At 39.9% G+C, this 14,533-nt stretch overlaps 1 protein-coding gene across 1 annotated transcript; it reads left to right on the top strand.

The window, feature by feature from the left end:
* The first annotated feature begins 249 nt into the window (after positions 1 to 249).
* LOC139722348 (glutamate receptor 2-like) lies at positions 250 to 12,107 on the top strand. The gene is made up of 11 exons (XM_071633658.1): positions 250 to 322; positions 1,011 to 1,196; positions 3,209 to 3,454; positions 4,417 to 4,595; positions 4,847 to 4,900; positions 5,272 to 5,553; positions 6,050 to 6,160; positions 7,065 to 7,202; positions 8,801 to 8,970; positions 10,240 to 10,327; positions 10,884 to 12,107. Exons 1-11 carry the CDS (start codon positions 250 to 252, stop codon positions 12,105 to 12,107), a joined length of 2,751 nt encoding a protein of 916 aa, XP_071489759.1.
* Positions 12,108 to 14,533: the final 2,426 nt, after the last annotated feature.

The following is a 14,533-nucleotide window of genomic DNA, read 5'->3' as shown; positions in this document are numbered from 1 at the left end:
TATGAACTTCTTCTCCCGCCTCTCCCTACTGGACGAAACTTTACGAACAGCACTGCGCATGTCCGTGAAAAATCAAGGCTCTCGTGTGGGACGCACTCAACGCACATCCGATTTGGTTATTGGGAGTTTGCCATAATCTCTACTTCCAGGCTCTTGAGCTCTACCGTAATTCTGGAGAGAGTTACGTTAGCTTCCATCGACATAATCGTTGATTGCCTTTTTTTTTGGCGGTGAGGTTAATGCCTCAAGATGAAAATCGTTGGCCTCATCGGGTGCTTAGCATCCCTTTTGACTCTCTCCTCCGGAGAAAATATCAAAGTTGGTAAGTCACAATTCATTTTGGATATTAATATTTGTGAAACGCTAAAACTAGTCCGCAACAATAGTAGCTCTTATTATCTGACTATGATTTCACGTACCGTATGTGTTGTAGTAAGGTGTCAAAATCCCAGTTTAGAGTAAAGAAAGTAATTATACAGAAAATTGGGGAAAGGACCGCTATAGGGAAGTATTGCGATGGAGAATTTTAAGTGGAGGGGAAGTAGAAAAGTAAGTGATGAGAACGACTGAGGCTATAATAGGGAAGCTGCAGTGACGATAGAGGTCGTCTCTCTAGTCATAGAAGGAACGGAGTTTGTACAAGAGCAGGAGGAGAAAGAAGAGGAGGAGGAGAAGGAGGAGGAGGGGAAGGGCGAGGAGGAGAAGAAACAAATTAAGGACTATCAATTACCAGATAGCATGCTGATCGATGGTTCTAATGCAGAAAACTAAGCATTACTGTGCCTGATTTAATCGATACGCATTTCATTTCGGAATCAAATCTTTCTGATCACGTACTTTTAGGTCTCTTGAAAGCTTTGTGACGTCTTCACCGGCTCCATGGAGCTGGTCTGTTTGCAATGTGTGTTGTTAACATTGTATTGTTCAGTTATCAGTTATCTGTATTACATTATTTGTGTATAGATAACGGATGTCCCATCAAATCAAATGACCTCTTCATGATCTTACAGGTGCCATGTACGGTGAGTTCACTCACATCAATGATATCTTCAAGGAAATCCTGACCGACGCGGCCGAGCACATCAATCGGGACGGGACGATTCTCCCGCGTGGAGACCAGATTTCCGTGGTCCACTTCCACAGCGCTACGGAAACTGGCTGGTACCGAGACTCCATCTCTGTGGGGGTACGAGCTTGTGAGTAGCCTTCTGGAAACAATACATTACATAAAGATTAATTTAGGGAATGATTGATACAGAAGTGTTCATTAATACTATCTAAAGCTGCTACTATTGATACTCAAAACAATAAGAATATAGAGGATGATACTGATGACCAAGATCATCGAAATTGTTATCATAACTGGGGACGGAAAGTGGAGCCTCTTCATTGTAACTTTAGTCTCTTTTCTCCCACTGCCAAAACTACTAGTATTCTGATTATCCGAGATTTCCCACAGTGTCCCAGGTGCCCTTAGATACAGAGTCATACTGTGTCACAGTGCGTAAATAATGCACCGAACAGAATTCGAACCTCGGGTCTCTTCTTTGAGAGCCAAGAGTCTAAACCATCACACCACAGCGTTCCAAGAGTGACATAGAGTTATCGAAAGATGGGGCAAGGAGGACAAAATGGGTGGAAATGGTGCCTTAGACTGACACAAACCCTATCCCCCCATTGACATCATGTATCGGCTATTGGCAACACGCATCCCCACACACTTTGCATCATACATCATCTTAACATCATTATCCACCTTCTCCACATTCCGCCTGAGGACTGAACCTGAGGATCGCAATGGACTTGTACAACTATTCTCTACATTGTTGCACTATTACCCTTGATCTTCACAGTTCATGTTTGCATTATCACCCCCAACAACCACAACGACTTTTTCTATACGTGATGAGATCTTCTTGGCAATGAGTAACACAAAAGGGAGCTAAGAGTTCCTTCTTTAAGTGATGCTTACTTGATGAGGGATTTGCAAAGGTCCGATGATCACAATGTTTGTCTCTCAAGCGTGACATCCGCCCTCTTTGATCATGACCGAGCATGCCCTGTGCTGGAGAGAGAGATGAGATGGTGCACATGATTGCACACAAGGGCGATGTTTGTGGTGATCTGGCGTACAGTCAAAATTCACGACAAACATGACAAAAGATATTAATTATAAGAGGTCATGATGAGAGACCATGAAGCAACCAATTGTCTCTTTTTTTTCTCCATTTTCTATAGGAACGCGTGTTTATGTGTTTAGCCTTGTCTTTCCCTTAGCAGTCAGACGAACACACTGTGTGATTTAAAAATAACCATATAGAATGAATTCAATGTCATATTGACATTACTAGAAGACATGACTCTGAGGTCACTTTTTTTAGAGTGCGATTTTTTTCTAAGATTACACTACTATTATTATATACATTTGCAATTCAGTTTTTACGTACAAAGATATACAGGAGAGTATTTTCTAATTCTTTTTTATTCAAAGGAAACATCTTGTTTTACAACTGTACTTTATGCACTTACAGAAAGGTATCGACCATCAGAAATTTAGACGTGTTGATCTAGTTTTGAAAGCATGCATTTGTATATCTCTCTTAGTTTAGTCTTCATTAACTTTTTACTCCTTTCCAGAGAGGTTCTTACATCCCAAAATTTGAAATATCTATGAAACGTATAAGATGTAACTTATCTACCAGTGAGATATTCATACTCTCAAATGTTACAATATTCTTTATCAATTTACTCCTGTTTCATCAATCAATCATAACCAGATATTATTTAAATTTATTTCATTCTTATTTCAATTTAATCTTATTCTAAATACATTTCATCCCGATTTAACTATTTCTTCTCATATTTCAAAGTAAATCAGTTACATATGACAGACAAATTCTGATGCATACATAATTTCTGGTTTGGTTTATTACTCATTTCGCACAAAGACACTGATCTGACTATCCAAAGCAAAATAACGTCTGTTGCGTCAATAATGACATTTTCTAAAGCATTCTAAATGTTTCTGCAAAAAGAAACTTTCCTCTTTGTGACATTATGTAATCTTGTGTGTTACATGGATTCTATTGTCAGTATGTGGACTGACCCTTTACTATAAAAGCAGTTGACCAGTAATCTGTGTAAGTCAAAAGAAAACATTCCACGAAAATGGTTGCCAGTTAACACACCTCTATCCATTCTACATTAGCATGCTCGTTCATTAACAACAAGGATGCCCACGCGCTGATTCTTCCGGACGATGTGTGTCTGAACTGCCAGGGACTTGGCTACATTATGGGTGACGCCTATTTCCCCACGATAGCTACGGACCAGGCCGAGGGGTCAGGCGCCATCAAGATGTACCCTATCACGGAGGAGATGATCGAGCTGGTTTCTGGTGTCATTAAGAACTACCACTGGACCACGTTCGTCCTTCTCTACGATCAGGACACCGGTAAGCGTTAGTGAAAATCAGTACACCCAACATTTGATACATAGTCAACGTTGATCAACATTTTCCAATGTGATAAAACAATCAAACAAACAAACGCCACAACGCCACAACAACCTAAACTGGTATTTCTATATATTCATACTTCATGGGATAGCAACATTAAGTGATTTTCTTTGTTTTGATTAGTGTATGTTCCTGAATTTATTTGTAATTTGTTTTCTGGACAGAAATGAGCACGAGTGAGAACCATGTGTTTTCTGTGTCGTTGTTTCGCGTTCTGCTCGGATTTTTGACAGCAAAAAAATGTACTTGTGATTTCATTTCCTTGTACGACCTTCTCTCACACGTTTTATTACATGTCACACGCCAGGTAATGTTTTCATTGAATGTTGTTCCAAATAATCTTAGGGACTGATATCATAACTAGTGAACATAGGCAGCATCCTAATGATTAATTACCTATCTATAGCTTATGAGTAAAATACAGACTTCTGTGTTTGTGTATATAGTTCCACAGGTTGTGTGAACAATTAAGTTCCATATCACTTACTTCAGTTCAGATATACTGAGTACAGGAGTACATACGAGAGTCGGGGGAAGCAAGAAATTGCGGCTCGGCAGGGAATGCAAAACAAGACTTCTGAGTATCAATTTAGTTTAACTGTGATTTGTGTGCGCCGAATATCTTCCAGACGCTAAGATTCTCACAAACATGCAGATATAGTTAAAAACGAGGTTTGTCATTAGAACAGAATACTGTACAGGTGTCCTCATTTACGCGGGGCGTTACCCTGTTACCATGAATACCCTGCAGCGTCACATCGTAATGATGATATCCCAGATTCTAAATAGTATTTCAGGGAACGATACACGTTTTACGTAGAATGGAACTCCGCAATCACGTCAACGTCCTAGGATGTTTTTGGGGCAAAATTTGACATCTTTCATTTCTCTTTTTGAAGGGTACACTATGGTGGAAGAACTGATGAACATGTCTCCTGAAACTGGTTGGATCGTAACACCCATGGTCATCGATCTAGACGATCCCCAGGCTCAGATGAAAGCCCTCAAAGAGATGCCTGTCAAGAACATCGTCGTCTACATGCACGTCGAAGAGAATCTCAAGGTCATTGTCGACAACGTAAGTGGAGTACAAAATGTCAGAAAATTTACTTCGTCGTCATGTGTATGAATTCTTTAAACCACACAATTTCTTTATACTCCAACAGTAGCTTTTCGGTGTTACATACATATTTTTTCGGAGTGTTGTCGAATTCTCATCAAATACTAATAAATCTTGATGTATACAGTAAGAAGGTCGTAATTTGAGGTATTTCATGTTTGCTTTGACTTTTTGTTTCTTCTTTACATACAATTTCTATTAACATACAGGCGTATGAAGAGGGGCTCCTGTTTGATGGCTGGCACTGGCTTTTCGGTAACCCGGTAAGTTTATAAAAATTGGGGTGAAAAATTATTGCTTTATTTTTCCCCACCGACCATCGTACAAATAGCCATTCAATCTATGATGACGTTCAATGACATATTTATCGCAAACGTTTGATATTTGTTGACTGAAAAGGACTGAGAAGTTAACATTTTCAATTTGTTTCCTCTCTTTCACCTTATCTCTATATTTAAAGTAACATCCCGGAGAGTTGGCATTCTTAGAAATCGCAAAATATATTGTACACATTTGCTATAAATCTTTGACCTCCAATTTAAGCGCATCATTATTTACAAATACAGATAGTGTACCACTATTTCTGAGAGCTGTGTTTGGTTGATAAATGTCCTTTTCACGTGCTCCGTGGCAGAACGTGGCCTATCTTGGCAAGACTTTCTTGGAAACCAAACTCCGCTACAACTCAGCCTTCCTCACGCGATTCAAGATGGAGATGGCTTCCTCCGTGGGTGGGAACTACTTTACCCGTCGACCCACTGCTATCCGGAAGTGGCCGTACAGAGAGCAGCTGACCTACGACTCCCTTCTAGCCATGGGCCACACCCTGTACGCCTACAAACAGGATCACACGTATTATCCGCCCTCCGGCCGCTGTGGAAGTGGGAAGAGCAAGCTGCTCCCTTATTTCTCAAAGGTTCGGTCTCGATCTCGATGAGAAGATCACAAATTAACTCAACTTTTCATGCAGATTCATTGATATGGCATTTCCTTCCACCTAACGTGACCCAATCCCTGACATTCTATGCGTGTAGATATACTATTCCCTAGCCTGTAAAAGAATATTATCAATGAACAGAGTAGGTCTGCTCGGTTAGTGCTGAGACTTGCAGATGAATTCAAGATTGAAGATGAATGTATGATTGACAAAGGTCGCTTTGATCTAGACTCCCATGAACGAATAACAAACACAATGAACATAACAGTTGTGTGTGTGTTTGTGGCTGTGTATGTGTGATGTACAATTGTATATATATGAGATATTTCTATATGTAAAATTCATATAGATAACATCGGCCTGAAGCTATTTGGAAATGTTAACGTTAAGTTCTGTGACTTCTGTGTCTTAGCCGAGATTTGTTTCTCTGATAATTGCTTCATCTCATCGTTTGATATGTTTTCATACCACTCAGTTTTCGTTTGAGGGATGCAGCGGGGAAGTGGCGTTCGATTCCCATGGCAACCGTGTCAACTACACCATCACCATTTACGTCGGCAAGGACCAGTACCTGTCCATAAGCAAGGTGACTGGACAATCAATTCCATTCAATTCAAGTTCGAATCCGATTCCAGTCTATATATTCTCACACACATTTACAGTAATCATTATGTGTAATCTCACATACAAACATGATATAAGTATACCATAAGTATATTGAATATGAATGTGCATCTGAACACATATAAATTTCTACATGAGAAGTAGAGAACATAAAGGTAAAACCATTTCCTTTCTCAAAATAAGTAAAGGGCTTTCGCTACTTTGCAAACTATGCAATAGAATGTGTCTAAAGTAGATATGAAAATGAAAGTGCACTCATACGCCTGTGTGCGTGATGGGATATTTGCAGTGCTTAGTATAGTACCACGTTTATACAATGATGAACCTTCAGCCGAGTATATCAAAGGGGCATTATAGAACAGAGCTACACTTCTGAAGCAGTCGAAAAGAAGGATTTGCTGATCAATATTCTACACTTTTTATCTTTAGGGACTGACTATAAGGGATCATTCTTTGGACTACATTCCAAGATCGAGTAGCATGATGTAATTTGTAGTTGGTGTTTTGCATAACGTGTGATTACAATATTATTATTTTGTAAATGACAGTGATTATAGTGATACTGATTTAATTATGATGAAAGATAATGACCATGCTAATTCTGCTTCTGCTATAATAATGTTAATGAAAATTAGAGTGATAATAATGATTATGAAAATAGAAAATCAATAGCACGCAATAGTTGTCTATAATCTTATATTCAAAGCTATATGCAACTTCATCTTGATCTGACTACTGTACAATCAGTTGCTGTCCTGAAGGAGCTAGCGCATTAAAAAGCGTCATTAACGCAGGAATATATCATGAATGTCGTGAGTTTTCCCATCTCGACTTATCTTTACTGCTATTTTTTTTTCTTGAAAAAGCTGGGACTTTTCACCCAAAACATACACCACTGGGAGGAGAAGAAAGGAACACGATGGCCCGGAAAACCTGGAAAGCGTCTTTACATGCAACCTTACCGCATGGCGGAAGAGAGCCACATACACATCCTGAGTATCGAGGTATGTTTTCACCACATGAAGATACGTCATTTTCTTACTTTTCAGCATTTTAATTAAAGCATTTATACCTACACCGTTTCTCCGCCGAAACAGTGTCATAGTCACATTAGAATATATGACCGTTTATCACAGGACAATAGAGTTGTTCAAACTTGAAACTATAGTTTCAAGATCGAGACTTAGTCTGTTCAAGGAAGTTACTCCAATGAAATTTAGACAACAAGCACGTGACAAGCTACTTAACGGACATTCTGAAGTCAAGAGTTTCTGCATACAATATTGGACAATATTGGATAAAATTTTCTGTATTTTTTTAAAGTCCTGTCAATACAAATGTTTTGCTTTCTTATTGACAGATTGTTACACTTATACTCTCATAAGTAGATCGTAGATGTCACTAACCCTTTACTGCCGATTGTTTACTGATCGGCCCTGATGGGCTGATGATTTCTGTCATTGAATTGGAATTAGGTATTTCTTTTGTTCCCTTTTGAGCAACAACGTCCTTCTAACGAGAGGCTGTCGCGTTGCTACACCCAGTTGGCTTTGTTAAATCGATACCATTGCCAACTAAATACAAAAAAGGAACCAAAAGTAAAACAATCTAGGTGAGTTGAGGTGAAGTTACACAGTGTCGACAACGAATCAGCGTCACTGAATCATAACTATGATTTATAAAACCATAACTTACCATATTCAAACTAATAGAGATCGACTTTGCGAGACTGCGTTATTCAAGAAAGTCACTTCCAATGAAATGCTAACAAAATGCTTGTAACGGACATCTACCAGTGTCTACAGACATTACGAAGTCTAGCGACATCATACATGATAGTCATCAGACAATCATGATGTGAACAATATTTGCTGAGAATGTTCTGTTGTTAAATCCTGTCAATGAAAATGTAATGCGTTCTTTTTGTTAGATTGTTACACTTATACTCTCCTAATTAGATCGTAGATGTCACTAACCCCTTATACTGTCCTTCATTCTAATACCAATTGACCCTGGAGTCCTGTTAAAAGCTGCAGTTGAATTGGGTTTAGGTACCTCTTTTATTCCCTTGTGGACAACGACGCTCTTCTGAAGAGGGGCTGTCACACCCCATTGGGTTTGTTAAATCGATATCACGGTCAACTAGATGCCAAAAGATCAAGATAAAAAGGAAAATCTGGGTGAGCTGAGGTGAAGTCAGGCAGTGTATAGACGAACAGAAATCGCATTGTTAGGGCTGAGCTGTGACTTTTGTCCATCTACAAATGAAAGTTTAAAATGCTTTACCAAGTTTATTGTTCTTTCATGGAATATCTAATACATATATTACTCTTTTGCATGGTCTTTCCTATTAGGGGATTGACTTATGAATTAAATACTGTATACGTATGCAACGCAAGATGCCATCTAAAGCCGCAATGAGATAGAATTTGATACACCCAAACTTGAATCATGACGGTATAACGACCTTAACACAACTCGATATAATATCATGACTTTTGTACTTTTTCTAATCAGCCTGATTATATGAAAGATCGTTAGTAGCTGCGGAAAATGTTCTAATAAAAAGTTTTGAAATCAATCTGATCGTCTGCATCCTCAGGAACCGCCATTTTTGATGCGCCATGATTACGAGCTGATCCGAGATCCACGACGATACCGGCGCGAAACGCTGGTCGATCTCGACTCAACCTACATCGGATACATCCCCGAGCTCCTGAGGCAAATCAAGAAAGTGTTCGAGGAGGATCTCGACCTTGATTTCACTTACAGGTTGGTCAAGCAAAAGTGTTGTTGGCAGTCAGCTCAAAGGATAAGAATATGAAGATGTCTGTCACAGGTTTAGTGTTTGGACGGCAAGGAAAGGATTCTTTGTGACTCAAGATTCAACGAACTCTTCCTCCAAAAAAAAAACAAAAACCGTTAAGCCCTTATTCAACAATAGACAGACTCTAATTATAAAAAAAAGGAAGTGCAGCGAACTCAAGGCAGACAACAATACTTAGTTTGTTGACCTTCATGTTTTGAAAATAATGTTTCTTTATCGTCATAGGCATATAGTCATCACAATGCTACAGTTTGTAACGTATCCTGTGCATTCGTTACTGTTGTTTTTCTCACTAAAATGCTTGTTAGAACGGATGAACAATGCAAATAACTTTTTGTGGCTGGCATTGTGTCAGTGGTAGTGGTACAAATGCTGAAGAAGATTATTTTAGGAACAGCGGATCATTTACCACAGCTTAGAAGTAGAAAAGCTCTCTGAGGCGTAAACACAATTAGTTTGTCTGCGCGCCAACAAGGGATAGGGTGCAGTGGTTAGAATCAAGGCTTTTGTTTGTTCAAATCTGTCATGTCTTTCATGTTCACACAGAATGACTATAGAGGATGAATGACTCGAATATGCGGAGAGCATAAACTCCGACAGCCATGACATCATTTTCAATAAAAAAGACTATTAAATCCAAATAATCTTTTCTCTGATCCCGGTTGATAGTATCTGCGTTATCACAAACAAAAACCGATGTACGTGTCACAATTGCGACAAAATTGAATGATGAGGTGACGTCGAGTAACAAGCGCATAAACCCCCAAAACAACAACGACAAACAAACAAACAAACAAAAGGAAAACACAAACAAACATTATGATAACAGAATTACGATGTACTTGTCCCATGACTTAGAAAGTTCTTTTTTTCTTCAAATCTTTTCAATTTTTCGTTTCAGAGACTTTAATTCATATGCAGTACATGATTCTGGCATTGTGTGTGTGTGTGTGTGCGTACATGACGTTCAATTCAATTTAATTCAATTTCAATTTATTGATTTCATAAAAGCAATACAGCCAATATTTGTACAATAATCAGATGGCAAGGAAAATCACGAAAAAGCCAGTGGCTTGAAGATTGTGATTCCCTGATACAGAAGTACATTAAAAAACGTGTTTTCTCGAAGACTTCATCGACGACTTCATCGACTGCTATATCTATGTGTGTGTCACGTGACTTGACTTCCATGAATGCCCTGTTTGCTGTTTCAGATTGGAACTCCTGGGCGAAGGAAACTACGGACAGTATGATCAGTCCACTCGAGAATGGGATGGCATGATGAGGGATCTCTACGATGGAGTGAGTCTCTTCGGTCTTCTCCTACCTTCTACATAATTTTCTTTACTAGTCAAATAAACGGAAAAATAACTCAAACGATAGCCACCAAGTAATGATATGTAATCATCTATTCACAAGACCCTTCTTGACTTTGTCAATTGCCGAATAAACATCTCATTCCTTATGAATTCCTTTAGATGAAGAATATGAGAATATGAGAAACATATGGGTTTTTTCCATGCAAAAGATCATGTATAGAGTATTGATCCTATTGCACAGAAAATAACGTAAAGAAATTTTAACCAGCACAATGTTTCCTTCCGCTTGAAAGGACTGATCTGATTAAAATGCAGTCACGTGCAGCTTGATGAAGACAAGTAACTGTCGAAAGTAAAGAACTTCTTCAAGATAAACATATGAAATTTTCAAGGTCGTTACTTGCAGTCCATACCATTGCAAACTGAAGCTTATAACTATTTAGTTTTGGTTTTGAATTATGCTACTCTTCCCTTGGAGGTATATCTATCACTCTCTTCCATACTTGCACACTTACAATCGCACTTTCACACTCTTACAGGATGCCGACATCATTGCTGCAGCCCTGACAAAGACCAACATTCGTGAACAGTTTATCGATTATACGTCCGTGTGGTTCAAGAGTACGGTCAAGCTACTGGTCAAGCATCCGACCTATGTCTACCAGCACCCCTTCGTTTTGACCTTCCCTTTTAACATCTATGCCTGGATGACCAACTTTGTGGCCTTCGTAGTAGCGACCGTCCTGATGTGGCTCATCAGCCGCCTCAGCAGGAGCGAATGGCGAGCCAAGTCCGAAAGGGGAGAGGTTTCAGAAGAAGTTGGCAACACCTTCTCCCTCTACAACACCATCTACTACATGCTCTCCATCATGGCTTTCCAGGGATACCCGAAGGCGCCAAATTCAGTTTCTGCAAGGGTGTTGACTGCGTTTTGGTTCGCCTACACCCTCATGCTGATCTGGCTCTACGTCGTGCAAATTTCGCCCCTTGTCAAGGCCAACAAGACACCGTACAAGATCCGCAGCCTGTTTGATCTCAACAAACAGGAGCAGTTCGAGTTCGGAGTGGTGCGTAGGAGTCCTACGGCCGATTTACTCAACCAGGCTACGAAAGGCGACAAGCGAACGACATGGACCGACATCCAGACCGGAGACGAGGCCAAGATCGTGCAGGACCTCATTGACGGCGTACGAAAAGTCAGGCGCGACAATGGGCGTTACGGACTCCTATCGGAGTCGAAGATGTTGGACTACGAGGCTCTGAGATGGCCCTGTGACATGCTGATCGTTGGAGGTTACGTCACTATCATCAAGTTCCCCCTGGCTGTCCAGTCCGGCTCACCGCTTCGGGATCAGCTCACGTACGCCATCAAGAAACTGAAAAAGAAAGGTATCCTGGCAAACATAACATCACAGACATTCCACAAGCCTTACTGCAAGAATATTTACAAGCGGCTTTGGCACAAAGAGACGAAAAAGTCTATCACAGGGCGGGATCTGGCGGGTGCCTACTATCTGATGCTCCTTGGCTTTGCCTCTACACTCATCATGTTTACCATCGAAACAGTCTACTTCTACCTAAAGGGAGGTGGACTTAGGCAGATTCCTGAAATGGTGAGGCGCGGGAGTCGTACCTTTGAGCGAGCAGGAGCTGCCTTCCGACGCTCCGACCGAGATCCGATCAGAGGCACCGAGATGTCTGCGGGTCGCGGAATCGGAAGTGCTGATGTCGCCCCGCCACGTGATCAGCGGGACTGGCTCTAGGTCAAAGGCTAGGGTTTTGCTTGCTGCTTCATCAATCTACAGGCATTTTCATGTAATGGGTGATGGAGTTTGACATTGTTTGTTTGCTAACCTATACTCAATCTCTGGGGAAAGCGGGTCTTTTTGTCTGTCTAGCTTGATTAAGAATCTTGCTTTTTTTTTAAATCAAAATGCACTCGATATGACGTCACTATTGAGTTGTTCTTTTGGAAAAGAAATTACTTAAAGATTAGTTACCAATTAAATGTGTTCAGTCTGTTCTCGGAGCTTGGAAACGTGTAATTGGCTATAGTTATGAATTCGGATCATCAATCGCAATTAAACATATTATATAGATTGCTCAGATAGCATAAACTCATGTAATCCTCCTCTTACGTCAAGTTCGTGTGTGCTGGGTAAGTTAGTGTTGCTACCGTTTTCTAACTTCCCTTGTAACTCGTTGTAGGTGAATCATAGTAAACATCTCCACAGGGAATAAGTTCATTCAGATTAATGTACAGCAATATATGTCAAAAAGAACATGAACCTCGTTTGTCTTTATGAGCAGACAGTAAGCCCCTACATATTGTTGACGAGTAAAGCGATGACAACGGAAAAACAAACAAACAAGCAAATAGACAGCATTCAAATTTCTAAAGACCGAGTATTTTCAGTACCTACCAAAAATAATGTACTATGACTTCGCTTACAATTCAATGTGAGAAAGCAAATATAAGGTGTGTGTGTGTTCATTTTTTTTTAAACGTCTGTAAATGCACTATTTCACACGCGCTGCTTTTCAAATCCACCAGAAACCAACACGAATGGACAGTACATTGTGAAAAGCTCAGGACAAACAAAATAATTATTTCCATCTCCTTGGTGTTGCTAACATGGCATGTAATCTGAGTTAGAATGAATAACAACATTACCTTTCTTGGTTTGATGGCAGCTTTATTTAATGCTATCATCGCACGCTCCTGCCTGCTTATGATAATCAAAACATATAAACATCTTTTCGATTATCAATATACGGCAAGAATATCAGATTTATGACGTCACGTAGTTTACACCAGGTGCATCTCATTACGAATCACAAAGATGCATGTAGGTGTGAACACAAACTGGACGATTTTTTAGTGAATAACGTTACTACGCTATCGAGACATGTCCTGTAATTTAGGATCAGACATCCATACCTACAGACAAAGTAAAAGACGTCTTTCCCGCTATAAAATGTTAATCGTTGCTATTTTTCTATCTTGACTGGTTTTTTTAAGAGCAAAAATAAATTTCATCTCATATTACGCAATTTCGACGTTTAGTTATATTTTGTTTGATAAAATGTTTGTTACCCAGGAGTTGTATAGAGAGAGTTGATCATTCCAAGCTCTGAAGCGCCATTTTGGCCACATAGCGAAATGTATTCGTGTTACATCACACAACATAAGGACAAACAATCAAAACAAAAGCACCCCGGACAAAACTACACGGACCTCCTTCACAACATAAATATGCTCTCTCCCTGCGTGTGTGTGTGTGTGTGTGTGTGTGTGTGTGTGTGTGTGTGTGTATGTGTGTGTGTGTGTGCGTGTGTGTGTGCGCCCGCGCCCGCGTGTGTTTTACTGCGAAACATGGAGCAAAGCAATTGCCAACAGTAGCAAATATTTGAATTCCTGCGGGAAAAATCGTATTGTAGGATAAATCAGGAGTTATCAAAGAATATGATTGAACAATTCAACTTTCGTAACCAAACTCTATATCTTAATTCCATCTCCTTGTTCATAATGCACCGTAGGCCATCGTATCTGTACCAATCACTAACAAACGCTCCCTCGAATAGTAAAGCCTCCCCGCTACCTGCGGTCACCCGCCGGATAGGGGATCAGGGACAATGACCTGACCTCCAGACACCTACACATTCCGATCAGGTCACGTCAAAAATTTGCTCATTTTCGGCTCAAAAAGACGCTAGTACGTTGACTAGAAAAACGTGCAGGCACATAACCTGTTAGGTTATGCGTGATTTCATGACTTTCCAACCACCATATTCCTGACCCGGAATCTTTTAAGGCTAACATATGAACATGTCGATAAGCTACCAAAGATAACAAAAAAAACCCCAAAAAAACAAAAACAAAAACATGAACTAAATATCAAAGATGGCAGTCAAGTGGCTAAAATTTTCAATCACAATCTAATTCATCATCTTGCATCAGATGAAGTCGGCGGCAAACCTCAAAATTCTTGTATTAGTACTCGAACTCGTGAAAATATGAAAGAGTTTTAAAAAATGTGATCCAATTCAACAGCCTGGACTGACAAGACTAGCACGGCAATCTTACCCTGACTCTTACTCCCCAAACCCCCTACATCAACAAACGCCTGACATTCATCTCCATTTTCTCGAAGTCGACTTGATAGTTTCATGAAACAGGAAACAACTT

This window comes from Diadema antillarum, unplaced genomic scaffold (genome assembly GCF_040938485.1).
Source record: "Diadema antillarum isolate AM-2024a unplaced genomic scaffold, OU_Dant_1.0 scf00000163, whole genome shotgun sequence".
Classification (NCBI taxonomy): Eukaryota; Metazoa; Echinodermata; class Echinoidea; order Diadematoida; family Diadematidae; genus Diadema; species Diadema antillarum.
The sequence above is the reverse complement of the archived record's forward strand: the minus strand, read 5'-3'. Positions and strand labels throughout refer to the sequence as shown.